The following is a 25,832-nucleotide window of genomic DNA, read 5'->3' as shown; positions in this document are numbered from 1 at the left end:
ACTTTGGGAGGCCAAGGTGGGTGGATCACGAGGTCAGGAGTTCGAGACCAGCCTGGCCAACATGGTGAAACCCTGTCTCTACTGAAAATACAAAAATTAGCCTGACGCAGTGGCAGGTACCTGTAATCCCAGCTGCTTGGGAGGCTGAGGCAGGAGAATTGCTTGAACCTGGGAGGTGGAGGTTGCAGTGAGCTGAGATCACGCCACTGCATTCCATCCTGGGTGATAGAGCAAGACTCCGTCTCGGACTTGTTGCCCGAGTCATCTGGGAGGCAGCTGACCATCTCCGTCTGAAGTGCAGGAGTGAAGTCTAGAGGGAGACTCAGATCCCGGGAATATCTCAGGAGCTGTCAACTGAAGCCCCAGGAGAGGATGAGATTATCTAGGAAATCATATAGAGTGGGAAGAGGGTGAACCCTCCAGTGAATGGCATTGAGTCCCTCCTACTTCCCTGTCCTTAGTGTGCTGTGAATTCCTTCCTAGTCCTTCCCTCACATAAAGCCTTTCTCATTTTATTTTACTCCCTTCGTATCTCCCAACTTCTTTCCCTCAATCATGGACAGCTGCTCAAGCACACTTAACATGTGTTCTGCTGACGTGTTCACTTAGATGTATTTATACCCTCAAAATCGCGTGCTGGCCGTGGTCCTGTGTGTGATTTGCGTAAGTGATATTCCGCTCTGCATCTTATGTGTCTCTGGCTCTCTTCAAATTTAACCCTACCCCTACATGTGGATCGAGTTCACTGCTCCTGACTGCTGCTTCTAAATCAATTTTCTATAGACATGTCTGTGTTCTTAAACTATATATGGTGGTACTGTGTGTTTAATTTGTATAAATAGTACTATGCTCTAAACCTCATGCTGTTTCTTGCCTTCTTTCACTCAATGTTATGTTTTTAACTTTAGCTATACAACTAGTTCACTACTTCCGAATGCTCCTAAATGTGTTAGTTTAGATGCATCTGTGTCCTTAAAAACTCTGTGACGTTCTTGGGTGCGTGTTTAATTGGCGTATGTGGCACCATGCCCAGAATTTCATCCTCCTTCAGATGAGGGGATGTGTCTCGTCATTTTGACTTCCTCCTACTGACTGTTCAAAGCTAACATTTATTATACACTTGTCTGTGCCAGGCATTGCCCCTGGTGCTTCCCCTGCATCCTCACAACTGTTCTGAGCTGTGTACTCTCATGATCTGTGGCACAGAGAGCTTAGGTAATCAGCCCAGGCCACACAGCTACTCAGCAGGGGCTCCTGGACTCAAACCCAGGCCATTCAACTCCACAGACAGCCCCTGTCACCTACATGCTGCTTTCCAAGTGGAGGAGGCTTATGAGGTGAACTGGTGGTGCCTGGGCCCAGCCTACCTTCACTCAACAAATACTGAACCCCTGCCATGTGCTAGGCTCTGTTCTAGGCCCTAGGGATACAGGAGTGAGTAAGACAAAAATCCCTGCCCTCAGGGAGCTCACATCCTGTTGGGGGAGATAGGAGCTAAAGGGTGAAACACACGGTGTGTCAGAGGTCAGACTGATGGGGATCCTGGGGCCAGGTCCTGGGTGTCCACTGGTGGGACTGTTGGTGGGGGTGTGCAGCACACTTTTAGGTCTGATGTCGGGGGCAGGTCTCACAGCGATGGTAACAGGTAAATTGCCCCCTGAAGGACCATGAAGCTTTAAACAGTGGCAAGAAGGATATCACACACAGTTTGGTGCTAATTTGCCCCAACATCCCTGCAGAAAGAGGGAGGGACAGAGAGGCCTTCAGCCCCCAGACTTCTGCAGGCAACCTCTGCATGGGAAGCCAGCCTCAGAACCCGCTAGACAGGTCCATTGCCCCATTTTCTTGGAGCTTGTTTTCACACTTACTCCCTAGTTCACACTTACTCCCTAGTTCACACTTACTCCCTAGTTCACACTTACTCCCTAGTTCACACTTACTCCCTAGCTTTAACACATGGTGCTGGGGTTTTCTGCTCACACTAGTGAGACAAAGGTGTCTTTTGAAATGAAGCCAGGTGAAAACGATGAGTCACAGAATGAGCAGCCCGCTGGAGTCCCCGTGTGAGTGAAGGTAGTGAAATGCTCCCTCACACACTCCGATGGGTTAGCTCAGGACAAGGCTGAGCTGCTCTCACGAGGAGACCCCAAAACACTGCAGCTTCCATGAGGGAGGGTTCACATCTCTAACTGACAGTCCCAAGACAGGAGACTGAGGGTAGTAGTAGTGCCTCAATTCCCTGTGACACACACACATCCTCCTCTGGATGCAACAGAGAGCACACATTGTGGGTGCCCAAGAAATAGGGGCGGATCTGGCACAGTGGCTCATGCCTTCTAGCACTTGGGAAGCTTAGGCGGGCAGATTGCTTGAGCCCAGAAGTTTGAGACCAGCCTGGACAACATGATGAGACTCCATCTCTACAAAAACTGTAGCCGGGTGTGGTAGCACATGCCTGGAGTCCCAGCTACTCAGGATGCTGAGGTGGAAGGAGCACTTGAGTCCAAGGAGGTGGAGGCTGCAGTGAGCTGTGATTGTGTCGCTGCACTCCAACCTGGGCAACAGAGTGAGACCCTGTCTCAAAATAAAAGAAAAATCATAGTGGAATGAAGAACAACTAAGGAGTGAATGCTGAGCCCGCCCAGGCTTCATTGTGGACACAGAGGTCAGGCAGACGCAGGCCCAGTGTCGGGGATTCCAGGGCTGGGGGGAGACACGGACAGGAAGCAGGAGCTGCAGGTGAGGGTGGAGGTAGCCCGGCACTGTGGGAGCAGAGGGGAGGCACAGGACCCCGCCGCCGGCTCCTGGAAACCCTCACCTGGGAGATGCCTGACCTGGTCTGTAGGGAACACAAGAGCCTCCCAGGTGGGCAAGGGGGAGGCAGGATTCCTAGGCAGACAGGACAGCATGTCTCTGCACCCTCTCCACTCATGCATTTAGTGCCAGGTTCCTGAGGCCAGTGGCTGTGCTGGACACCCAGGTGAGAATCAGCCCACGGTGCCTCTGCACTCCGATCTTGTCAGGGAAGCCGGTCCCCGAGGCTCCCCTGGGTTGAGTCTTCTCCCCACTCCCCTTCCTAACTCCTAAGAGCAGTCACGTCACCCTTTTCACATTCCCTCACCTAAAGAGACTTGATGAACGTGACGGGTTCACAGAGAGGGCCTGCACTCGTCGACATGGTGCAGGGTGAATAAGCGGTCACAGTAATCATCTCGTATCAATGATAGCAGCATGGATAACAGTAATTCCACAGCCCCTGCTCCAGACCACAACCGTAGAGGGCCAGGCGCACGAAAATGCTCCCTGGAGAGTAGCTGGTGATGTTGACACTGTCCCCCAGACACCCCTCCTCACCCCCAGCCCAGCGTCTCTTAGCCCAGACCATAGCCAAGGGGACCACAGGGGGGCGATGTTGCTACATGCTCATTTCCTGGCACCCTAAGGTGCCCTGCGCTAGGACGTTTTACTGGTATACGTGGCCTTTTTCCATTCATTCAACAGATACTCACTTTTTGCACATTATAGTTCACGACAGGCAGCACGAGTAAAAGAAGGAGGAGAGGCAGTTTGAGTCCCTGAGGCTGTCTGGCATTCAAGGCCCATTGCTGGGCAAAGCACAAATGACAGCCAGCTTTGGACCCGCTCTCAGGGCTCCCCAGCTGGTCAGGGAGAGCCCACGGCAGGGGGTGGCAGTGGCGTTGCTGTGCAGCGTGTAACGTCCTGTCGATGGCACAACCGGGCCTTCCTGCGCTTGTATGTCGATGGCTGCCGTGGGACATCCGCGAACCTACACACAGGCCCAGGAGGGACGGAGTTCCTCTGCCTGGAGGGATCTGGGGAAGACTTCCTAGGAGGCCAGACCCTCGAGCTGTATCTCAAAGGGAGAACAGCCACCTGCCAGAGTTCAGGGTGGGGAAGGCCGCCCAGGCAGCGAGAGTGATGTGTGCAGAGGCAGATGTGTGTGGATGTGTGGCCTGGTGGGACGAGGAGTCCTTTGGTGTGGATGGGACATGCGATGGGAGAAGGGAGTGGAGAGATGGAGCTAGAGGGTGGCCAGTGTGTGCTGGGGAGCCACGGGAGGCAGGGTGGGCTGTGAGCAGGGAGGGTCAGGGACAGGTGTAAAGAGACCCTCTGGGGCCACGTGGGGATGCACAGGAGGCCAGGGAGGAGTTGAGGTCCAGGGAAAAGGGATGAGGCCTGAGCTGGGCCCAGATCCATGGGGCAGAGGGATTTGAGGAGCAGGAGGGTGGGGCTGGGGGATAAAGCAAAGGCAGTGGGTAAATCAGGATTTTTCCTGAACAGCCAAAAAGGGGTGCACGTGCATGCACGTGTGTGTTATACATATATGTGTATGTGTGTGTATGTACATATACAGTTAGTCCTGATTATTCAGAGTCCATATGTGTGAATTCTCCTACTCACTAAAAGTATTTGTAACCCCAAATCAATTCTTGCAGTTCTTTCGTGGCCACTTGCGGACACATAGTGTGGAGAAAAATTTTAATCACCTGACACACATGTTCCCAGCCTAGGGAGGAGCCAGATAGCATTCTGCCTCCCCGTTTCAGCGCCTACACTATATACGCCAGTGTCGTTCAGTTAATGCTACATTTTTTCCTGTTTTTATGCTTTTTGTCAGTGATTATGCCATTTAAAATGGCCTCAGCCAGGCGTGGTGGTTCACACCTGTAATCCCAGCACTTTGGGAGGCCAAGACAGGAGGATCAGAGCAGCCTGGGCAACATAGTGAGAACCCGTCTCTACAAAAAATCAAACAGCCACCTAGCATAATGCTGAAGTGTTGTCTGATGTCCCGAAGCCTGAGATGGTTAATAATTCGTGTGTTGTATCAGCTTTGTTCAGGCATGAGCTACGGTGCTGTTGGCCGTGAGTTTGTGGGGAATTCTTATCATTTCAGGTTGCCTTGGCATTAATTTGAATGTAAGTTGGACTTTCTCATGCCAGAAGCAGGGCTCGGTCACCCTCAGCACAGTTTCCAGTTTTCCACCTCCTCCCAGTTCCTCCGTGTGGTTGACCCAGATATTTCCCTTATGCAGCCGCCTCCGGGGGAACACTTCCCTCCCTATGGGTCAGCCACAGACAGCCTACTTGACAGCCCCGCTGACCACATCCCACTGAACTGTGCAGATGCCACAGTGACCCCCTCTCAGGCACAGCGTGACCTCCAGGAACTCGAGCCTGCTTGCTTTGAACCCACCAGTTAAAATCCCCTCAAAATGTTTGGATACCACCCATTGGCCCCTCATGCAACCACGAGCTCCCTTACCTCTGTGTGTGTGTGTCTGTGTGTGTATGTGTGTGTGTGTGTGTGTGCGTGGGACGGGGGGAGGTCACCTTTGGGTGTGTCATGTGCCCCCAGGACCTGTAAGTAATAAAATCTTTATTTTCATCTTGGATCTTTCCTCATCGTCGAAAGAATCCTCTCCATCTTAAAGATCCCAGGTTAAAACAGAGTTCAGTGCTAATGAATCAACAATGCTTATTACATAAGATGTCTTTCAAAAGAAACATACATAAAACAAGGTGTATTGATTGGGGAAAATGATATGGCTGGAGGCTTGCAGGAGGCCACTGCTGTTTCCCCTGGGAGCAATGGTAGTGGGTTGGTTGATTCAGTGTTCACAGTGGCTTTAAGAACTTAACTTCCCTGGATGGCAGAGGGGACTGTGTATATATCTTAGGCTGTGTATATATCTTAGGCATTCTGTTTTAAAAGGTTGCTCTCCTTTCCCTTTCACATGTGCTTCTGTCCCTTCAGGTTTACTGATAAGACCTTTCACATGTGCTTCTGTCCCTTCAGGTTTACTGATAAGCCGGGGCCCTTTGTGGGACCCTGCGGTCATTGGATCAGACCCTCAGGTATGTCCTGAAGGGAGCGGGAACAGGCAGGGACCTGGGCGGGACCTGGTGGCTCAGATCCATCTTGAGGTGGCCTCTCCTTATACCTCTTCCTTTTTTTTAGTTTTCCAAATTGCATTTGTAATATGTACCCATTGTAGAAAGACAAAAATTGTCAAAACACTCACAAGTGCCTGTGAACAACAACAAAACAAAAACACACAAGTGTTTTTTGAGGACAGAGTAATTTTTTTTTTTTTTTTAAGACAGGGTCTAGGCCGGGCGCGGTGGCTCAAGCCTGTAATCCCAGCACTTTGGGAGGCCGAGATGGGCGGATCACGAGGTCAGGAGATCGAGACCATCCTGGCTAACACGGTGAAACCCCGTCTCTACTAAGAAATACAAAAAATAGCCGGGCGAGGTGGCAGCGCCTGTAGTCCCAGCTACTCGGGAGGCTGAGGCCGGAGAATGGCGTGAACCCGGGAGGCGGAGCTTGCAGTGAGCTGAGATCCGGCCACTGCACTCCAGCCTGGGCTACAGAGCGAGACTCCGTCTCAAAAAAAAAAAAAAAAAAAAAGACAGGGTCTAGCTCTGTCGCCCAGGCTGGAGTGCAGTGGTGCGATCTCGGCTCACTGCAATCTCCGCCTCCCAGGTTCAAGCAATTCTCGTGCCTCAGCCTCCCAAGTAGCTGGGATTACAGGCGTGCATCCCCATACCTGGCTAGTTTTTTGTATTTTTAGTAGAGACGGGGTTTCACCATGTTGCCCAGGCTGGTCTCGAACCCCTGGCCTCAACTGATCTACCACCTCGGCCTCCCAAAGTGCTGGGATTACAGGCATGAGCCACCATGCACAGCCATTTTTATGAACAAAAAATGGGCTCACCCTACATACATCTCATTCTACCTCTTGCTTTTTTCCCTTAACCCTGGGGCCGTCCTTCATGCCCTTCCTTTATAGATGCACCACAGGTTTTATTGACAGCTGCACAGTAGCCATGGTTTGGCCGCACCATAGCTTATAAAGCCAGTCCCTGTCACTCGTCCCTGTCCCTGGGTATTTGCACTGTCTCGTTTGGGTGTGGGGGTGTTTGTTGCTGCTGTTGTCTTTGTGCCCCTCCTGAACAGCTTTGATGCTTTTCTCTAAGCTGGAGGCAGAAATGGACAGACAGAAACGGATAGCGTGTCCCCTCTGGCTCTCTAAGGCTCATTTTTGAATTACTTTAAATCCCTGGGTTCAGATCATGGCTCAGCTGCCAAGCACTCCCCTCCAGTTCTCCCTCTGTAAACCTTGGGCCTCAAGGATGTTTAAGCTGGTCCACCAGAGGTTGGAGGTGGAGCTGAGGCAGGGCCCGCTTCTTTAAAGACACATGCTCAATATTTATGTGCAGGGAGACTGCACTGCTAGCTGGGATCTGCACTGAAACACTGTGGGCCAGGGGAGGGGTCTTGATGAAACGCGATTGGCTGTGAGGTGATCATTGTGGAAACTGAGTGATGGATACTTGGGTGTTCATGCCCTTCTCCAGGTGCCTGTGTATGACGTTTTCCAAAACTGAAAAAAAAATGGAAGTCCCCTGGCAATGCCAGGCACCAAGCAAATGGGCACTTTTGCTGAGACCCTCGTGCCTGTCAGTCCCCTACCCCCCACCCTTGGGCACCGACCCCCAGGATCGAGGTTGGGGGACGCCTCTCAGGCTCTCCCTTGCTGGGGGTTGTCTTGACCACAGAGACCCTGCAGAATTACCTGAAGGTGGTGATGGCCCTCAAGTACGAGGAGAAGCCGCCCTACGCCGTGCTGAGGAACAACCTAGAAGCTCTGCTGCAGGATCTGCGTGTGTCCCCATATGACCCCATTGGCCTCCCGATGGTGCCCTAGGTGGAATCCAGGTGGGAAGAGCTTGTGAGTCTTCAGCCCTCTCACCCCTTGCCCTCGACCCAGCCCTGCCCCAGGCTCCAGGGGACACTTCCCAGAGGCTGTCCCACGTTCATATCAGGGCCCAGCTTCCCAGGGAGATGCTGGGGTTTTCCACAGGGTCCTTGAACTTCCCAACCTCCAGGAATGGCAAGTAGCAGAAACCCGGCTCAACTTGGCTTTAAGAAAAGGGGGTTGGCTGGGCGCGGTGGCTCACGCCTGTAATCCCAGCACTTTGGGAGGCCGAGGCGGGCGGATCACAAGGTCAGGAGATCGAGACCACGGTGAAACCCCGTCTCTACTAAAAAAAAAAATACAAAAAATTAGCCGGGCGCGGTTGTGGGCGCCTGTAGTCCCAGCTACTCGGGAGGCTGAGGCAGGAGAATGGCGTGAACCCGGGAGGCGGAGCTTGCAGTGAGCCGAGATCGCGCCACTGCACTCCAGCCTGGGCGACAGAGCGAGACTCCGTCTCAAAAAAAAAAAAAACAAAAAAACAAAAAAAAGAAAAGGGGGTTGAGGCCGGGCACAGTGGCTCACGCCTGTAATCCCAGCACTTTGGGAGGCCGAGGCAGACGGACAATGAGGTCAGGGGATTGAGACCATCCTGGCTAACACGGTGAAACCCTGACTCTACTAAAATACAAGAGAAATTAGCCGGGCGTGGTGGTGGGCGCCTATAGTCCCAGCTCCTCGGGAGGCTGAGGCGGGAGAATGGTGTGAACCCGGGAGGCGGAGCTTGCAGTGAGCCGAGATGGCACCACTGCACTCCAGCCTGGGTGACAGAGTGAGACTCCATCTCAAAAAAAAAAAAAAAAAAGAAAGAAAAGAAAAGTGGGGTTGATTGGCTGTTGTAGCTAGAAAAGTCTAAGGGGGAGCTTCAGGCACAACAGGATTCAGAGCCTCAAAAATAGCATCAAGACGTTTTCTGTCTCTTGCCATCTTCTGTCCCTTCTTGCATCCCTGCCTCCCTGTGTCCTTCCACCCAGCCACCTGTAGTCTCTACTTTCCTTTGGCCTGGCCCCCTTGGCTCCCCATACACAAAAGGTAGCTGCTCCATGCCTTCAGGTCTTGTTCATAGCGCGCACTCCTCCATCGTGTGGATGACGGACACTCCTCACAGCCAGCAGCTGGGCATTTGCTTAGTTTCCCAGATTTTTCTTTTACAAGCAGTGCTGCCTGTGTGCACAGCCCGGCTGCTGGTGCGCGCTGTCTGTGGATGGAGGTGTCAACTTGACAGTGAGGAAGTGAGGACTAGATGGCTTTACTTCCGTCGGCACTGTGTGTAAATGTGCAGGCATGTTTGCAAGGTCGAAGACAAACTTCACAGTAAATTTTGGCAAGGGTGCAGGGATGTGTGCTGAAGAGGGGTTTCTCCAGGCTCCCTCTCTGTCCCCGGAGTCGTCATTTCTCTCCTCAGGGTTGGCTGGAACCAAAGCTCAGCGCTTTGTCTAACTCGGCACCACCCTGGGGGCATTTGGCCGTGTCTGGATATACTTGGTTATCAGGATGCAGGACGGTGGAGGCTGGGAGGCTGCCTGGCATCCTGCAACACGCAGCATGGTCCCCACCTCTACCCGCCCCCCACAAAGAATCCCCCGGCCCCAGTGGTCACCAGTGCCGCGATTGCGAGATCCTGGTCCAGGGGAGTCTTGAATAGCGTCTCGTTTTGGCGGCCTGTCTCCCTGTGCAGCGACCTCTTCTTGGCATTTGGATTACAAGTGCTTCTTTTTTTTTTTTTTTTTTTGGAGACGGAGTCTCGCTGTGTCCCCTAGGCTGGAGTGCAGTGGCGCGACCTCCGCTCACTGCAAGCTTCGCCTCCCGGGTTCACGCCATTCTCCTGCCTCAGCCTCCGGAGTAGCTGGGACTACAGGCGCCCACTACCGCGCCCGGCTAATTTTTTGTATTTTTAGTAGAGACAGGGTTTCACCGTGGTCTCGATCACCTGACCTTGTGATCCGCCCGCCTCGGCCTCCCAAAGTGCTGGGATTACAGGCGTGAGCCACCGCGCCCGACCTACAAGTGCTTCTACATTCCCACAACCTTTCCTCACATCTGAGGCTGAAGCATAAGCTGACACGTGTGTGCCAGGCGACTCGCAGAGCACCTGCGCACAGAGTGGGCCAGCGGTAAGGGGTGGGGGCCCTCTTCTCTGTGGTGGAGTAGCAGGCTCTCTGCCTCAACCAGAGGCGCCGAGAGTCAAGTCATGACCTTCTGTGCCAGTCTCACTCCTTCCCCCACCTCTCCAGCTCGATGCAGAGCTCCTCCTCCATGCACCCAGTTTTCCAGGCTGGACAGCTCGGGGTCCTCCCCAACACCCTCACTCCCTCAGCAGCCTCCTCCAAACCTTCGGTCCCAGATGAGACCAACCATGGGTCACTTGTCACAGTCTTCTGCTGGCATCGAGCTTCTCCAGGGCAGGGTTTAGTCTGACTCTATCGTCTCTGCTTTTCTGGCATGGCACAGGGCAGAGGCTTCGTCCTGTTTATCGATGGAGCAAATGTCCTGTTTATCGATGTCCTGTTTATCAAAAGGCGTTTAGAACCCGACACCTGACAACCCCGCAGGGTCTCCACCATCTCACACCCGCACGTTCTCTGGAAGCCACTCACTCAGCCCCTTGGTTGGGAACGTAACGAGGAGATGGCATTTGAGGAGCCCGGTGACCTTCGAGCGCCTTGAAAGTCATCTCGCCTCTTCTCCACAGCACCTCCTTGCCTTGGCCCGAGGCCGAGCTCCCTTCCTCCCCTGTGCATGATGCGCCAGCCACACACCCTCCCCTCCAATTCTAGACCAGGCCGAGCTGGACCCCACCCCGGAACCTTTGCACCTGCCATCCCAAGGTCTGGAAGGCTCCCCTCTTCCTGGTTTTATGCACCTGCTGCTTCTCAAGACCCGAGGCCTCTCCATCCTCTATGAGGCATCCTCACTGCCCCTCACACACCTGCTCATCGCGTCGCATGTTTTCCACGCAGCCCTTGCTCCCCTCTGGAGGGAAGCGTGTGTTTAATGTGGAGTCTCCACCCCCCTCCTCCGCGTCCTAAGCCCAGCAGGGGCTCCTCGTCCCGTATGGTCATGATGACATCCCCAGTACCTAGAAGGTGCCCGGCACGAAGTGAAGGACAGAGGGTGTTCCCTGAATGAATGAGACACTAACAGCCATTTTTATTGTCTTCTAGAATTTTCCATTTGCAGTGTGCAACAGAAAGAAAAAAAAAATGAAGCAATGTGACTCAAGGCCTGCTGTTTAATCACAGATAAGCTTCTAGAACAAGCCCTGGAATGTGCATTCCTGCCACTGGTTTCGGGATACTCATCAGTCCTGATTAGCCTCAGGGAGACCCCCCGTTTCCCTCCAGTGAATGTGAAGTTCCCCGTCTGGGTGGCCTGCCCTTCAGCCAGTGTCCTAGCAAAGCTGGATGGGGTTGGGCCGGCCCCCAGGGGGGACCCCTGCTACCCTTGACACCTCTGTGCTTTGGTAATAAATTTTTTACCAGAGCTTAAGGAACCAGTGTGTCTGCAAAAGTTCTTTTGGGGCCCAGGTGCGGTGGCTCATGCCTGTAATTCCAGCACTTTGGGAGGCCAAGACAGGAGGATCACTTGAGCCCACGAGTTTGAGACCAGCCTGGGCAACAGGGTGAAACCCATCTCTACAAAAAATACAAAAACCAGCTATCCGTGGTGGTGGACTCCTGTCGTCTCAGCTACTTGGGAGGCTGAAGCAGGAGGATTACTTGAGCCCAGCAGGTTGAGGCTGCAGTGAGCCATGACTGCACCACTGCACTCTAGCCTGGGCAACAGAGTAAGACCCTGTCTCAAAAAAAAAGAAAGAAGGAAGAGAGAAGCTAAACCGGCTTCTCTAAATTTTGTCTTGAGTAGCTCAGATCATGCATCATACTTTGGAGTGTGGAGAATCCGAGGCCAGGTAAGGAAGAAAGTGCTCTCAGACGCCCTGACTCTCCTGTACTGATAAACCCTACTCAGGAGAAGCAGGTGGGATCAGGGAACCACATACCATCTCCTGGCTGAAGGTGGGTGTGTGCGCCCCTTTCCAGAAGGGGACATCCGCTAACAACAGAAAAACCGGCCCCCCAAACCTGTCCTGCTTAGACCCCTTGTTGCACATGAATCCGTGAACCCTGAAAATGTGAGACAGGTCCAGTGAATTTGGAAACTTTGTTTTGCCAAGGTTGAGGACATGGACCGCGACACAGCCTCAGGAGGTCCTGATGACGTGGCCAAGGTGGTTGGGGCACAGTTTAGTTTTATACGTTTTAGGGAGACTTGAGACACGAGTCACTATGTGTAAGAAGTACTTGGGTTCCGTTTGGAAAGGCAGGACAACTTGAAGCAAAGGCAGGAAGACTCGGAGTGGGGAGGGGGCTTCCAGGTCACAGATGGGTGAGAGATGAACAGGTGTGTTCTCTGGCGTTTCTGATTAGCCTTTCCAAACGGAGGCGATCAGACGTGCATCTGTCTCAGTGAGCAGAGGGGTGGCTCTGAATAGAATGGGAGGCGGGTTTGCCCTAAGCTGTTCCCAGCTTGACTTTTATTTATTTTCCTTTCACAAGTCTATAAAACATTAGGGGCGTCAGCTGCACTTCAGCACCCAAATCAGGTGAGCAGACGGTCAGTGTCACAATATCAACACCGGTCTCCATCCTCTGCCCGCTGGGGCAGTGCCCAGTCCAGTGCCTCAGGGTCCTGGCAGCCCCTGTGTCCTCCTTCCTCATCTCTTGAGCCAGCACAGCCAGCCCAGCCTGACCCTGCTCAGACAATGGAAGGAGCCCAGGTCCAGGCCCAGGGAAGGCCCGGGCAGTGGCCCCACGTCTCTGAGCCCAGGGCCTTCTGTCTCCAGAGCCCAGGTTCTGAACCCTTGTGGGTTTTGGCAGCTCATCCTCCGAGCTCTGAGAGGAGGGTGTTGTCAGGATTAGATGATGATCTCCCAGCACAGGGGACGGGAATGGCCCGGGTGCCACCAGGACGTGCAGCTGACGGTGGCTGGAGCCCGTTCTCTGTCCCCCACACCCACACCCTGCCCCTTGCCCCAAAATGGAACCCTGGCTTAGATTTAATCAGACATTGGTGGTGGTGGTGTATTTTTGTTTTAGTTTTTGAGACAGTCTCGCTCTGTCACTGAGGCTGGAGTGCAGTGGTGCGATCTCGGCTCCCTGTAACCTCCGCCTCCCAGGTTCAAGCGATTCTCCCGCCTCAACCTCCTGAATAGCTGGGGCTACTTTCCACCACGCCTGGCTAATTTTTGTATTTTTGTATTTTTGGTAGAAACGGAACAGGGGTTTTGCCATGTTGGCCAGGCTGGTCTTGAACTCCTGACCTCAAGTGATCCACCCTCCCAAAGTGCTATGATTACAGGCGTGTGCCACTGCACCTGACCCATTTTTATCTATTATTATTATTTTTTTTTTTTTGACACGGAGTCTCACTCTGTTGCCCAGGCTAGAATGCAGTGGCTCAATCTCAGCTCATTGCAACCTCCACCTCCCGGTTCAAGCGATTCTTCTGCCTCAGCCTCCCGAGTACTGGAACTATAGGTGCCTGCCACCATGCCCGGCTGATTTTTGTATTTTTAGTAGAGACTGGGTTTCACCATTTTGGCCAGGCTAGTCTTAAACTCCTGACCTTGTGATCTGCCTGCCTTGGCCTCCCGAAGTGCTGGGATTACAGGCGTGAGCCACCACGCCTGGCCTATTATGCCGTATTTTTACTAAACCTCCATTTTTGACTAACCTATTCATTGTGTTATAACTGCCTACAGCTTTTAGTTCAGGAACGTGCTGTGCAGGTGAATAGCCTGGGAGCAATGGGCTATACCGTACGGCCTCGGCGTGTGGCAGGCTGTACGATTTACGACTGCGTAAGCACATTCGAGGATGCTCACACAACAGAATCGCCTGACCATGCATTTCTCAGGACACATCCCCACACCTAAGTGACGCGTGGAAAGCAAGTTCTGTGTGAAAGATGCAGTAATGCGCCTCAGCAGAGCCCACAGCAGCGCGGTTAACGCCCTGGCAGGCCGTCCAGGGAACTGGCTCATCTTGCGTGTGGTGCCTGTGGTTCCTCCCTGATGCATGTTCCGTGGAAGGAGGAGGAAAGAAGTTGGATATGACCACCGCAAACACCATATTAGAATGGGAGTGGAATGCAGACTGCAGCTGCAAGGAATTTGATAAGCGAATCCTGCAAAAAGAAGACACAGATGGCTGGGCACGGTGGCTTACGCATGTAACCCCATCACTTTGGGAGGCTGAGGCTGGCAGATCACCTGAAGTCGGAAGTTCGAGACCAGCCTGGCCGACATGGTGAAACCGCGTCTCTACCAAAAATACAAAAATTAGCCAGGCATGGTGGCATGCGCCTATAATCCCAGCTACTCAGGAGGCTGAGACATGAGTATCGCTTGAACCCGGGAGACGGAGGTTGCAGTGAGCCAAGATCGCGCCACTGCACTCCAGCCTGGGCGATAGAGTAAGACTCTGTCTCAAAAAAAAAAAAAGAAAAGAAAAGAAAAAGGACGGCCGGGCACGGTGGCTCAAGCCTGTAATCCCAGCACTTTGGGAGGCCGAGACGGGTGGATCACGAGGTCAGGAGATCGAGACCATCCTGGCTAACACGGTGAAACCCCGTCTCTACTAAAAAAATACAAAAAAATAGCCGGGCGAGGTGGTGGGCGCCTGTAGTCCCAGCTACTCGGGAGGCTGAGGCAGGAGAATGGTGTGAACCCGGGAGGCGGAGCTTGCAGTGAGCTGAGATCCGGCCACTGCTCTCCAGCCTGGGCGACAGAGCGAGACTCCGTCTCAAAAAAAAAAAAAAAAAGAAAAAGGACACTGCTAAGGGGGACAAAATCATCAGGGAAATATAATTAGTGATAGAGGTAATGTGATTCACACATTTATAATTTATTTCAGATAAATAATGGATGATTATCTGTGTCTGGTCAAATACGGAGGTTGAGGTCCCAGGAAGCGGGCTCTGAGGCGGAGAGCAGCCTGCAGGGATGTGTAGGCTGCCCCAGGATCCATAGTGGGAGTGGGGTGAGCGGGAACGACAGAGAGAGAATCAAGCTCCGATGCGGCCCGAGGACAGCCCCACCCGAGGCTTCAGGGAGCTCTGAAGCTGGACCTGCCCTGCAGAAGGGTCTCGGTTTGGACCAGGGTGGACAGCCCACATCATGGGCTGCCCTGGGAAGAGGCATGACTCAGATGAGACTCGCCTCTGATGGATGCTTTATGTTAATTACTTCCTTATGCCTCACAAGAACCCTGTGAGTTAGGCTGACTGTGTCCACCACGCAGAGGAGGAAAGTGAGGAGTAAAGTAACTTGCTCAAACTATTAGTCTCAGGATGGGGCTGAAATCTGAGTCCAGTTCTGGCTGTCACACCAGCACGACTCCCACACACTTGCTGATGTCCTGTTTCCATGGAGCGCTCTTCACCTCGGAACCATCCCTGACGTCTCCCTCTCCAACCAAAGCCCGAGCCCTTCGGGGGCCGCCTCTTGTGGATCTTGATCGCTGAGTACTCGGTGCTGCTGGGGGCCTCCTGGTCCTCAGGCTCCCGGAGCCTCAGGCCCTGGAAGCTGAGGGAGGCATAGTGGGGCTCCTGCTCTTCCCCCTGCCCTGGGGTGGGGATGGCTGCACCTGGGGGCAGGTGGTCTTGGGAGCTGCCTGCCGAGCATTCATGCTGCTGACCCTGAATGCAGGGGAGAAAGGGAGTCAAATTAGGATCATGGGGGCTAAGCGAGAGCAAGGAGGATGCACAAGAGGACCTGGAAGCTGAGCATTTCCTGTTTCACCTACTCATTCCACAGACGCTGGCTGGGCCCTCATCCATTCACTCATTCAGCAAGTATTTGAGAACAATAACATCTGGCTCTTGGTAACTCACTGCCAAACTCATAAAATCCAGACTCACAAAATCCTCACCACAATCCACTGGGGAGGCACTATGGTCCCCATGATCAGATGGAGAAATGGAGGCTGAGTAAATATTCCAAACCCACACATCTAAGCAGTGGTCAGGCCAGGATTCACGTCCAAGTCTCTCTGACTCCAGCACCTGCTGCCCTTATGGAACAGCTCCCCTGTGCCAGCCCCTGGATATTCCCGGGGGAACTAGGGAGACACCATCCCTGACCTCAGGCAGCTTGCAGTGTGGAAGGAGAAGCAGACATTAAAGCTCTAGTCAATCAAGTTACTATCTAATTGCAAATTATGAGTGGATGCCCAGGAAGGAGGAGGTATGAGAAAGACGGGGATTTGCTCGGACCTGGACTGACCTCAGGGACCTCGGAAGATCTACTCAAACACAATTGTGAAATTGAGCTAGAAGCCCAGGAAAGAAAGGTTACTGTAGGTAAAGGATTCACCTTGCCCAGAGAAAGGTGTGACAGAGGGAGACTCCGTCTCAAAAAACAACAACAACAACAACAAAAACAGAACTGGAAGTCGCTCTGGTTGAGTCTGAGTTGTAATGAGTGAATGTGAAGGCCTTGAACATTACTACACACTGCTGTAGACTTTATAAACACTATGCACTTAGACTACAGCAAATACATAAAAAATATTTTCATTTCTTCAATAGTAGCCTGGCTGCGGTGGCTCACACCTGTAATCCCAGCACTTTGGGAGGCAGAGGCAGGCAGATCACTTGAGGCCAGGAGTTCAAGACCAGCCTGGCCAACATGGAGAAAGCCCATCACTACTAACAACATTCCTTTTTTTTTTTTTTTTTGAGATGGAGTCTCGCTCTGTCACCCAGGCTGGAGTGCAAGGGCGCGATCTCTGCTCACTGCAAGCTCCGCCTCCTGGGTTCACGCCATTCTCCTGCCTCAGCCTCCTGAGTAGCTGGGACTACAGACACCTGTCACCACGGCCGGTTTATTTTTTTATTTTATTTTTTTTTTTTTTGAGACGGAGTCTTGCTCTGTTGCCCAGGCTGGAGTGCAGTGGCTGGATCTCAGCTCACTGCAAGCTCCGCCTCCCGGGTTCGCGCCATTCTCCTGCCTCAGCCTCCCGAGTAGCTGGGACTACAGGCGCCTGCCACCTCGCCCGGCTATATTTTTGTAGTTTTTTTTTTAGTAGAGACAGGGTTTCACCGTGTTAGCCAGGATGGTCTTGATCTCCTGACCTCGTGATCCGCCCGTCTCGGCCTCCCAAAGTGCTGGGATTACAGGCTTGAGCCACCGCGCCCAGCTTTTTTTTGCATTTTTTTTTTTTTTTTTTTTTTTTTTTTAGACGGAGTCTCGCTCTGTCGCCCAGGCTGGAGTGCAGTGGCGCGATCTCAGCTCACTGCAAGCTCCGCCTCCCGGGTTCACGCCATTCTCCTGCCTCAGCCTCCCGAGTAGCTGGGACTACAGGCGCCCACAACCGCGCCCGGCTAATTTTTTGTATTTTTAGTAGAGACGGGGTTTCACCGTGGTCTCGATCTCCTGACCTTGTGATCCGCCCGCCTTGGCCTCCCAAAGTGCTGGGATTACAGGCGTGAGCCACCGCGCCCGGCCTTTTTTTGCATTTTTTTAGTAGAGACGGGGTTTAGTAGAGACGAGATTAGCCAGGATGGTCTCAATCTCCTGACCTTGTGATCCACCCACCTCGGCCTCCCAAAGTGCTGGGATTACAGGTGTGAGCCACTGCGCCCGGCCAACAATATTCTTAAAAACTTAGCCAGGCATGGTTGCACACGCCTGTAATCCCAGCTACTTGGGAGGCTGAGGCACAAGAATAGCTTGAGCCTGGAAACTGGAGATTCCAGTGAGCCAAGATCATGCCACTGCACTCCAGCCTGGGCAACAGAGCGAGACTCTGTCTCAAAACAACAACAACAACAAATAGTAAATATTAGCTTACTGTAACATGTTCACTTTGTAAACATAATATTTTAACTTTTTTATGCTCTTATAATAACACTTAGCTGGAAACACACACATTGTACAGCTGTACAAGAACATTTTCTTTATACCTTCATATCCTTTTCTCTATTCTTAATTGATTTAATTTTTAAGCTTTTGTTTTAATAACTAAGAGGCAAAATTCACACATTAGCCTAGACCTGCACAGGGTCAGGATCATCAGTATCACTGTCTTCCACGTCCACATCTTGTCCCACTGGAAGGTCTTCAGGTTCAGTAACACACATGGAGCTGTCATCTCCTAGGATAGATAAGGATTTTTTTGTTGTTGTTTTGTTTTTGTTTGTTTGTTTTAGACGGAGTTTTGCTCTTGTTGCCCAGGCCAGAGTCCAATGGCATGATCTCAGCTCACTGCAACCGCTGCCTCTTGGGTTCAAGCGATTCTCTTGCCTCAGCCTCCGGAGTAGCTGGGATTACAGGTGTGTGCCACCACGCCCAGCTAATTTTTGTATTTTTTTTAGTAGAGATGGGGTTTCACCATGTTGGCCAGGCTGGTCTCAAACTGCTGACCTCAGGTGATCCACTCGACTCTGCTTCCCAGAGTGCTGGGATTACAGGCGTGAGCCAAGGCGCCCGGCCACATGTCTTCTTCTTGAATCCCTCCTGAAGGACCTGCCTGAGGCTGTTTCACAGTTAACTTTTCCTTCACTGAGTGGAAGGACTACACTAAAATAACAACAAAAAGTATACCATAGTGAATACATTAACCAGTAACATCATCATTCATTACTAAGTGTAATATTATATACGATACAAATTGTATGTCTTACACTTTTATGGGACTGCCCATGCAGTAGGTTTGCTGACATCAGCATCACCATCAACAAGTATGTGTTGCACTGGACTACAGTGTAATGATGTTACCACTTCTCTAGGAGATAGGAATCTTTCTGCTGCATTAGAATCTTATAACACTGGCCGGGTACGGTGGCTCACACCTGTAATCCCAGCACTTTGGGAGGCTGAGGTGGGTGGATCGCGAGGTCAGGAGTTCGAGACCAGCCTGGCCAACATAGTGAAACCCCATCTCTACTAAAAACACAAAACTTAGCTGGACGTGATGGTGGCTGCCTGTAATCCCAGCTACTTGGGAGGTTGAGGCAGGAGAATCGCTTAAACCTAGGAAGTGGAGGTTGCAGTGAGCTGAGATTGCACCATTGCATTGCATACCAGCCCAGGCGACAGTGCAAGACTCCATCTCAGAAAAAAAAAAAAAAAAAGAATATTATGAAACCACTGTCATATTTGCCGTCCGTTATTGGCAGAAAGGTCCTTACGTGACACGTCTGCACACAGTTCAGTGCGGTGGCTCATGCCTGTAATCCCAGCAGTTTGGGAGGCTGAGGAGGGTGGATCACTTGAGGCTAGGAGTTTGAGACCAACCTGGCCAACATGGTGAAACCCCATCTCTACTAAAAATACAAAAATTAGCCGGACATGGTGGCAGGTGCCTGTAATCCCAGCTACTCAGGAGGTTGAGGCAGGAGAATCGCTTGAACCTGGGAGGCTGCAGTGAGTTGAGATCATGCCACTGCACTCCAGCCTGGGTGACAAAGTGAGACTGTGTCTCAAAAAAAAAAAAAAAGGGGGAACCTGAAGGAGGATCTGGACATAGTTTGGCAGGAGTGGGAGGGAAGGGCGTTTCAGGAGAAGAAACTACATATGCCAAGTGTCAGAGCCACAGAGTCTTTGGCCCAGAGGGTTTGGGGAGATGTTGGGTGACGTAGGGAGAGGAGAGATCAGGAGAGCCCAGCAGAGGACAGACCATGCAAGGCCTGCAGAGGAAACACGGCCGCTCAGACAGTGGAGGAACTGGATGAGGAGGCATCTGGAAGCAGTCTGGAGTCTGTTTTGGGAGAGATGGAGGCAAGAGATGAGGAGGGTTCAGTGACCAGGGAAGAGGTGAGGCCCAGGCATGACTGGGGCCAGGATGGAGAAAAGGGCTCCAAGGTGACGTGTACTTAGGAGGAGGGACAAGAGCTAGTGATTTATGGGATCTAGAGGAGGGAGGGAGGTCAAGGTGGACACCCACACCCGGGTTTTAACATTAGAGATGGGGCTACCACGTCATCAGAGGGATGGGGCTCTGAACAGGAGAAGTGGGCTTGGAAAGGGAGGTGACAAGTCAGTTATGGCCACGTTGAGTGGAGCAATCCTTGGGGCCATCGAGGGGGAGGTGTCCAGCAGGATGTTGGAAGGGAAGAGGCCCACGACACTCACCTGGAGATTAGTCTGTGACAGTGTCTGCAGCCTGCATGCCCAGTGCTGCCCTTGCTGCCTTCCTCCTGCAGGACCTCACTCTGGATGAAGAGACCAGGGCCTGTGAGTGTGGCCGCATTGGGGCTCAGAAGGCAGCAGATTCACCTCGCTGTGCCCTGCTAAGGGGCTGGAGGGCACTGAGGCAGAGAGAGCAGGCGTAGCCCCCAGGACCTCCCCGATGAGAGCAGGAACCTCCCCAGCCTGGAAATTGGTCCAGAGTTGGGGACTGACAACATTGGCCCGTGTGGAATCATCACGATCAACTCAGCCTCTGCCTGGCCGCAGGCGTCTTAAACTGTCCAAGCACCCCCAGGATTAAGATCTGGGATTGAGCGGTGTATCCTCTGCCCTCTCCACCCCTCCCCTTGGACCCTGGGGCGGGGCTCACCTGAGGAGGATGAGGCAGAGGCAGAGAAGCAGGATCTTCGTAGCCATCTCCCCGACAGCCACCAGAACCAGCCCCGTCACGGGCCCTGATTTGCCTGGAAAAGTGGGATGAGGCCCGTTCACCTGCTAAACGACAGTCCTGAGTCCTTCCTTTCTTATTGCAACTTCAATCTGGGTTCTCCAGGCCCTTCCTACACCCTTGGCTGTGGGACCTGGAGAGCCCAGGCCTCCCTACCCTACACCCTGACTGTCCAGCAGGAAACGAGAGCTCTGGGTCCCATGGACGTTCTGGGCCTCGAAGCGGAGCCTGAGGTTGGAGCCAAGCCCCCGCTTGGAGGCTTGAGGGAGCTGTTGACCCAGGGCCTGGCTGAGCTGGGGGTGACATCGAAGAAGCCCTGGCTGCTGTTCCCCTCCAACAGCTCCCCACCAATCCACTAGCTCAGAGCCGGCGCCGGGCTGGCTTGGGAGGAGCAGCTGCAGTGCAGACCCTCGGCCTCCCAGGAGCAGGAGGGGCCCAGCAGCTGTGGGGGGTCTGTGGGACGGAGGACAGGACTCAGCAGGGGCCCCTTCCTGGGACCCAGGTGCCCCCCTTTCCCCACTCGCAGTGCACGGAGTGCCTGAGAGAGACGTGCTGGGAGCCCAGCGGGTGCTGAGCGTGGCAGGTGAACCCTCCTTCTTGCTCCACTTGAACCCGAGGCAGCTCCAGGACCCCGGGGTCTGAGGGCTGGGAGGAGCCCACGGTCTGTCCCCCCTGGGTCCAGCTCAGCCTGGCTGGGGGGCTGCTGTGGGTGACACAGACCAGGCGCAGGCTTTGGCCCTCCAGGACCAGGAGGGACGTGCCGTTCCCGAGGTTTTCCAGGACTAGGGAAGGAAGGGGCAGAATCCATGTGCAGCTCAGGGCTCCGGGACCCTCCAGATTCCTGGGCCCCCAGTTCGGCACCGAGAGGCCCTGGCTCCTCTGTCCCCTTTCCTACCTGTCCTGTTTGCTTGGGAAACCATCACACTCAGGTTCTGTGGAGGATCTGAAATGGAGAGAGGGGACCAGCTCTAGACGGGCCAGGGGCTTCCCTCTGGGTAAAGGGAAGCGTCCTGGAGACTGAGGTGGGGGAAGTGGGTGGGATAGAAGGGCAGTGCAGAATCACCCACTGAGTCCCAGACACAAACTGCATGAGGGTCTACCCAGGTAAGGTCAGTCCCCGAGGCCTGGGGCTCCAGATCCCCTCAGCTCTGGGACCCTGAGCCCAGCCCCTGCATCCCCACCTGTTCTGCCCTCCCGATGGACCCCAGGCCCCTGCTGGACGCACTCACACTGCACAGAGAGGTCCAGGGCTCGCTGCTGGGAGCCAAGCCTGTTCTCCGCTCGGCAGGTGTAGCGCCCTGAATCCCCGGCCTTCACCCCCGGCAGCTCCAGCCCCAGGGTTCTGGGGCCCCAGGGGTGGGACAAGGAGAGGACTCTGTCCTGCAGGACCCAGCTCAGCGTGGCGGGGGGCTGGCTGTCAGCAGCACAGAGGAGCCGCAGGAACTGGCCTTTCTGGGCTTCCAGGACAGAGGACCAGACGCCATTCCCATCCCCCTCCCAGGGCTGAGCCCGCATCCTGGGACCCCACGGCTTCCTCTCCCTGGACGCTCCTGAGCTGGCAGCCGCTCCACTGCCCCACTGGGCTCCTCCACCTCCCCACCCACCGGGTCTGTCTGCACGCCCCAGCGTCCCAGGCCACACTCACAGGCCACGCGGAGTCGGACGGTCCTCTGTGCGCTCACACCCTTTCTGGAGAAGTCCACGTGGCAGGTGAGGTTGGTGTCGTGGTCCTGGGGGCTGGGCGTGAAGCTGAGCACTGAGAAGTGGGAGGTCGTTGGTTTGGTTCCTTGGGAGAAGAGGGCAGTCCCCGTCCAGGAGAAAGAAGGGGCTGGACATTCCTCGGAGGCCCAGTTAAACACACAGATGACCGTCACTGGCTGCCCGGGCTCCAGAGTCTCAGGGATGTAGACATCAGGCTTCTGAGTCAGGGCTGGGACAGCGACATGGGTGAGGGGTTCTAATGCTGCAGGGGTCCCTGAGAGCCCTCTCTGCTCAGCCCATAGCCTGCCCCCAGGGTCCCTCTCCAGTGTGAGAGGCAGCGGTTCCCATCCCATTCCATACCTGTTACTTGTAGAAGGAACCCATTGTTCCTGAAATTATATCTCACATATGTTCCTCTCTCCACCCGAAAGAAGTACTGTGCCTCATCCTCCCTCTGCGCGTCTCTGATCACCAAGGAGCAGCTCCCCTTGCCGGGATCCCCAGTGAGCTGGAATCGGCCCCGGGCGCTCATTTCCACCTCTCGACTCTGGTTGTTTGTGGCCACAGGAGCACCCGCATTTGTGTTGGTCCCTTCTTTGAACCAGTAGCCATAAGCAGCAGTAGACTCGTTCCAGCCATCCCAGGGGTAGGAGAGGTTGCAAGGCACCATGACGCACAGGCCCTCCTGCACCGTCACCAGCCTCTGCACTTGAAGACTGTAACTGGGATCCTTGTTCAGGGACCCTGGGGAGATGTAGAGGCTCAGCGGCGGCCCCAGTCCCTGCATGGGACCCCCAGCCACCGACCCACTCACCCGCCCCCAGCACGGGCAGCAGCAGGGGCAGCAGCAGCATCTCTGGGCTCTGGGGCTGGGCCTGTCCCGGGACCATCCGGCTTCTGGGCTGGCCTGGCGGGGAAGGAAACTCCTCGAGCAGGAAGCCTGGCAGAGGGACAGTGACCATCCGCAGAGGAGGAGCCTCAGGAACCGCAATGTCCTGAAAGATCCTCTCCTGACTTCTCCTTTCACAGGGGAAGCAGCAGGGCAGAGGGCATGAGGCCAGCCCCAAACCAGGAAGGAGCCACCCTGGCCAGCCTCGGGCGTGGGCAGTGCTAGGAGGGGACTGTCAGGGGACACAGGTGAGTCATGGCTGCAGGTGAGGTGATGGATGCAGAGTCCCATTCATTCACTCATTCATTCATTCTCCAGGGGGCAGTGGGACACTGGAAGAGTCTACAATAACTCTGTGATTTATGGTGAGGGCTTTGCACCATGTATTATTGCTGTACCTCCACAGAGAGTAAAAACTGGGTCAACCACACAGGCAGTCAGCCACATCTACCTGACCAACTCCCAGTAAAAACTCTGAACACCGGCCAGGCGTGGTGGCTCACACCTGTAATCCCAGCATTTTGGGAGGCTGAGATGGGTGGATCATGAGGTCAGGAGATCGAGACCATCCTGGCTAACACGGTGAAACCCCGTCTCTACTAAAAATACGGCCGGTCGCTGTGGCTCAAGCCTGTAATCCCAGCACTTTGGGAGGCCGAGACGGGCGGATCACGAGGTCAGGAGATCGAGACCATCCTGGCTAACACAGTGAAACCCCGTCTCTACTAAAAAAATACAAAAAACTAGCAAGGCGAGGTGGCGGGCGCCTGTAGTCCCAGCTACCCGGGAGGCTGAGGCAGGAGAATGGCGGGAACCCGGGAGGCGGAGCTTGCAGTGAGCAGAGATGGTGCCACTGCACTCCAGCCTGGGTGACAGAGCAAGACTCTGTCTCAAAAGAAAAAAACAAAAACAAAAACAAACAAACAAAAAACTCTGAACACCGAGGCTCAGGTGAGCTCGCCTGGGTGACAATACTTAGTGTATGTTGTCACTCATCCTTACTGCTAGCATTAGTGTTTTCTGTATGATTTCACTGGGAAAGGACAATTGGAATCCCACACATTGTCTCTTCTGGATCCTACCCTATGAAACTTTTTCTTTTGTTGATTTTTATTTATTTTTTTTTTTATTTTTGAGACAGAGTCTCACTCTGTCACCCCAGCTGGAGTGCAATGGCGCAGTCTCAGCTCACTGCAACCTCCGCCTCCCAGGGGCCAAGTGATTCTCCTGCCTAAGCCTCCCAAGTAGCTGGGACTACAGGCACCCGCCACCACGCCCGGCTAATTTTTTGTATTTTTAGTAGAGATGGACTTTCATCATGTTGAGCAGGCTGGTCTCGAACTCCTGACCTCAGGTGATCTGCCTGCCCAGCCTCCCAAAGTGCTAGCATTTACAGGCGTGAACAACTGTGTCTGGCTTGTTGATTTTTTTTTTTTTTTTAAGATGAAGTTTCACTGTTATTGCCCAGGCTGGAACACAATGGCATGATCTTGGCTCACCACAACCTCCACCTCTCAGGTTCAAGCGATTCTCCTGCCTCAGCCTCCTGAGTAGCTGGGATTACTGGTGCCTGCCACCACGCCTGGCTAATTTTTTGTATATTTAGTAGAGATGGGGTTTCACCATGTTGACCAGGCTGGTCTTGAACTTCTGACCTCAGGTGATCCACCCGCCTCGGCCTCCTAAAGTGCTGGGATTACAGGTGTGAGCCACTGTGCCCAGCCCTGGTTTGTTGATTTTTAAAAATTATTTTTATTAATATGTGATATTTGTACATATTTATGGGGTATATGTGATATTTTGTGCCATGCATATAATATGGTATAATCAAGTCATGGTATTTGAATATCTGTCACTTCAAACATGTATTATTTCTATATGTTGGGAACATTTCAAATCCTCTTTTCTAGCTATTTTGAAAAATACAATATGTTATTTATTTATTTTTAAGACAGGGTCACTCTGAGGCCGGACGCGGTGGCTCATGCCTGTAATCCCAGCACTTTGGGAGGCCAAGGCGGGCGGATCACAAGGTCAGGAGATCAAGGCCATCCTGGCTAACACGGTGAAACCCTGTCTCTATTAAAAATACAAAAAAATTAGCTCGGTGTGGTGGCGGGCGCCTATAGTCCCAGCTACTCAGGAGGCTGAGGCGGGAGAGTGGCGTGAACCTGGGAGGCGGAGCTTGCAGTGAGCTGAGATCGCACCACTGCCCTCCAGCCTGAGTGACAGAGTGAGACTCCATCTCAAAAAAAAAAAAACAGGGTTACTCAGTCACCCAGGCTGGAGTGCAGTGGTGTGATCATGACTCACTGCAGCTTTGATCTCCCCAAGCTCAAGCAATCCTCCCACTTCAGCCTCCTGAGCAACTTGGGACTACAGGTGTGCACCACCACTTAATTTTTGTACTTTTTTTTTGATAGAGATGGGGTTTCACCATGTTGCTCAGGCTGGCCTCAAACTCCTAGGCTCAAGCAATCTGCCTGTCTCAGCCTCCCAAATTGTTGGGATTACAGGCATGAGCGACCACTACAATATGTTACTGTTAACTATAGTCACCCTACTCTGCTATTAAACATAAGAACTACTCCTTCTATCTAACTGTATATTTGTTAGATAGAGCTCTTCATTCCCCACCTACCCACCCATGCACCCTTCTAGGGCTCTCATAACTATTGTTCTACTCTCTGCCTCTATGACATCATAGTCCATGATCTCTGTATGCCTTTACGCATCCATAGCTTAGCTCCCACTTAAAAGTGAGAACAGATGGCATTTGATTTTTCATTCCTGAGTTACTTCACTTGGAATAATGGC

The 25,832-nt window shown here is 53.2% G+C and overlaps 2 protein-coding genes across 48 annotated transcripts in view; one reads left to right on the top strand and one right to left on the bottom strand.

Moving 5' to 3' along the window:
* Window positions 1-11,277, top strand: part of VRK3 (VRK serine/threonine kinase 3) — a 50,061-nt gene extending 38,784 nt beyond the window's left edge. For 12 of the 29 annotated variants that reach the window (XM_074024305.1, XM_074024321.1, XM_074024308.1 and 9 more), the window contains 3 exons: window positions 5,780-5,880; window positions 7,588-7,747; window positions 10,949-11,277. In XM_074024305.1, the coding sequence (XP_073880406.1) occupies window positions 5,780-5,880; window positions 7,588-7,736 (250 nt within the window). In that variant the 3' untranslated portion in view covers window positions 7,737-7,747; window positions 10,949-11,277. Of the gene's footprint in view, window positions 1-563; window positions 857-5,057; window positions 5,239-5,779; window positions 5,881-7,587; window positions 7,761-10,948 lie in introns of those variants that run through there. The other 17 variants (XM_065535739.1, XM_065535741.1, XM_065535738.1 and 14 more) reach the window with 8 other exon arrangements.
* Window positions 11,278-14,668: 3,391 nt separating this feature from the next.
* Window positions 14,669-23,118, bottom strand: SIGLEC16 (sialic acid binding Ig like lectin 16). Of its 19 annotated transcripts, none has more exons than XM_045378706.3 (11): window positions 22,941-23,118; window positions 22,487-22,870; window positions 22,071-22,355; window positions 21,655-21,927; window positions 21,321-21,368; window positions 20,950-21,207; window positions 20,348-20,441; window positions 19,921-20,000; window positions 19,466-19,546; window positions 17,841-17,941; window positions 14,669-15,482 (listed from the first exon to the last, which is right to left on the bottom strand). In XM_045378706.3, exons 1-8 carry the CDS (start codon window positions 23,086-23,088, stop codon window positions 19,928-19,930), a joined length of 1,563 nt encoding a protein of 520 aa, XP_045234641.2. In that variant the 5' UTR covers window positions 23,089-23,118; the 3' UTR covers window positions 14,669-15,482; window positions 17,841-17,941; window positions 19,466-19,546; window positions 19,921-19,927. The 19 variants fall into 19 exon arrangements, with proteins under 19 accessions (XP_045234641.2, XP_073880444.1, XP_073880435.1 ...); XM_074024343.1 differs by having other exon boundaries at window positions 21,146-21,207; window positions 21,655-21,882; XM_074024334.1 differs by having other exon boundaries at window positions 20,348-21,207; window positions 21,655-21,882.
* Between the last annotated feature and the right edge of the window lie 2,714 nt (window positions 23,119-25,832).

This window comes from Macaca fascicularis, chromosome 19, assembly GCF_037993035.2.
Source record: "Macaca fascicularis isolate 582-1 chromosome 19, T2T-MFA8v1.1".
Lineage (NCBI taxonomy): Eukaryota > Metazoa > Chordata > Mammalia > Primates > Cercopithecidae > Macaca > Macaca fascicularis.
The sequence above is the reverse complement of the archived record's forward strand: the minus strand, read 5'-3'. Positions and strand labels throughout refer to the sequence as shown.

Bases quoted from the DNA above. Each gene is read 5' to 3' on its own strand.
- SIGLEC16 (XM_045378706.3), bottom strand. From the start codon at position 23,088: ATGGTCACTGTCCCTCTGCCAGGCTTCCTGCTCGAGGAGTTTCCTTCC. The intron at 22,871-22,940 runs GTGAGTGGGTCG...ACATCTCCCCAG, and splicing joins GCTGCCCGTGCTGGGGGCGG to GGTCCCTGAACAAGGATCCC. The intron at 22,356-22,486 runs GTATGGAATGGG...TCGCTGTCCCAG, and splicing joins GTTCCTTCTACAAGTAACAG to CCCTGACTCAGAAGCCTGAT.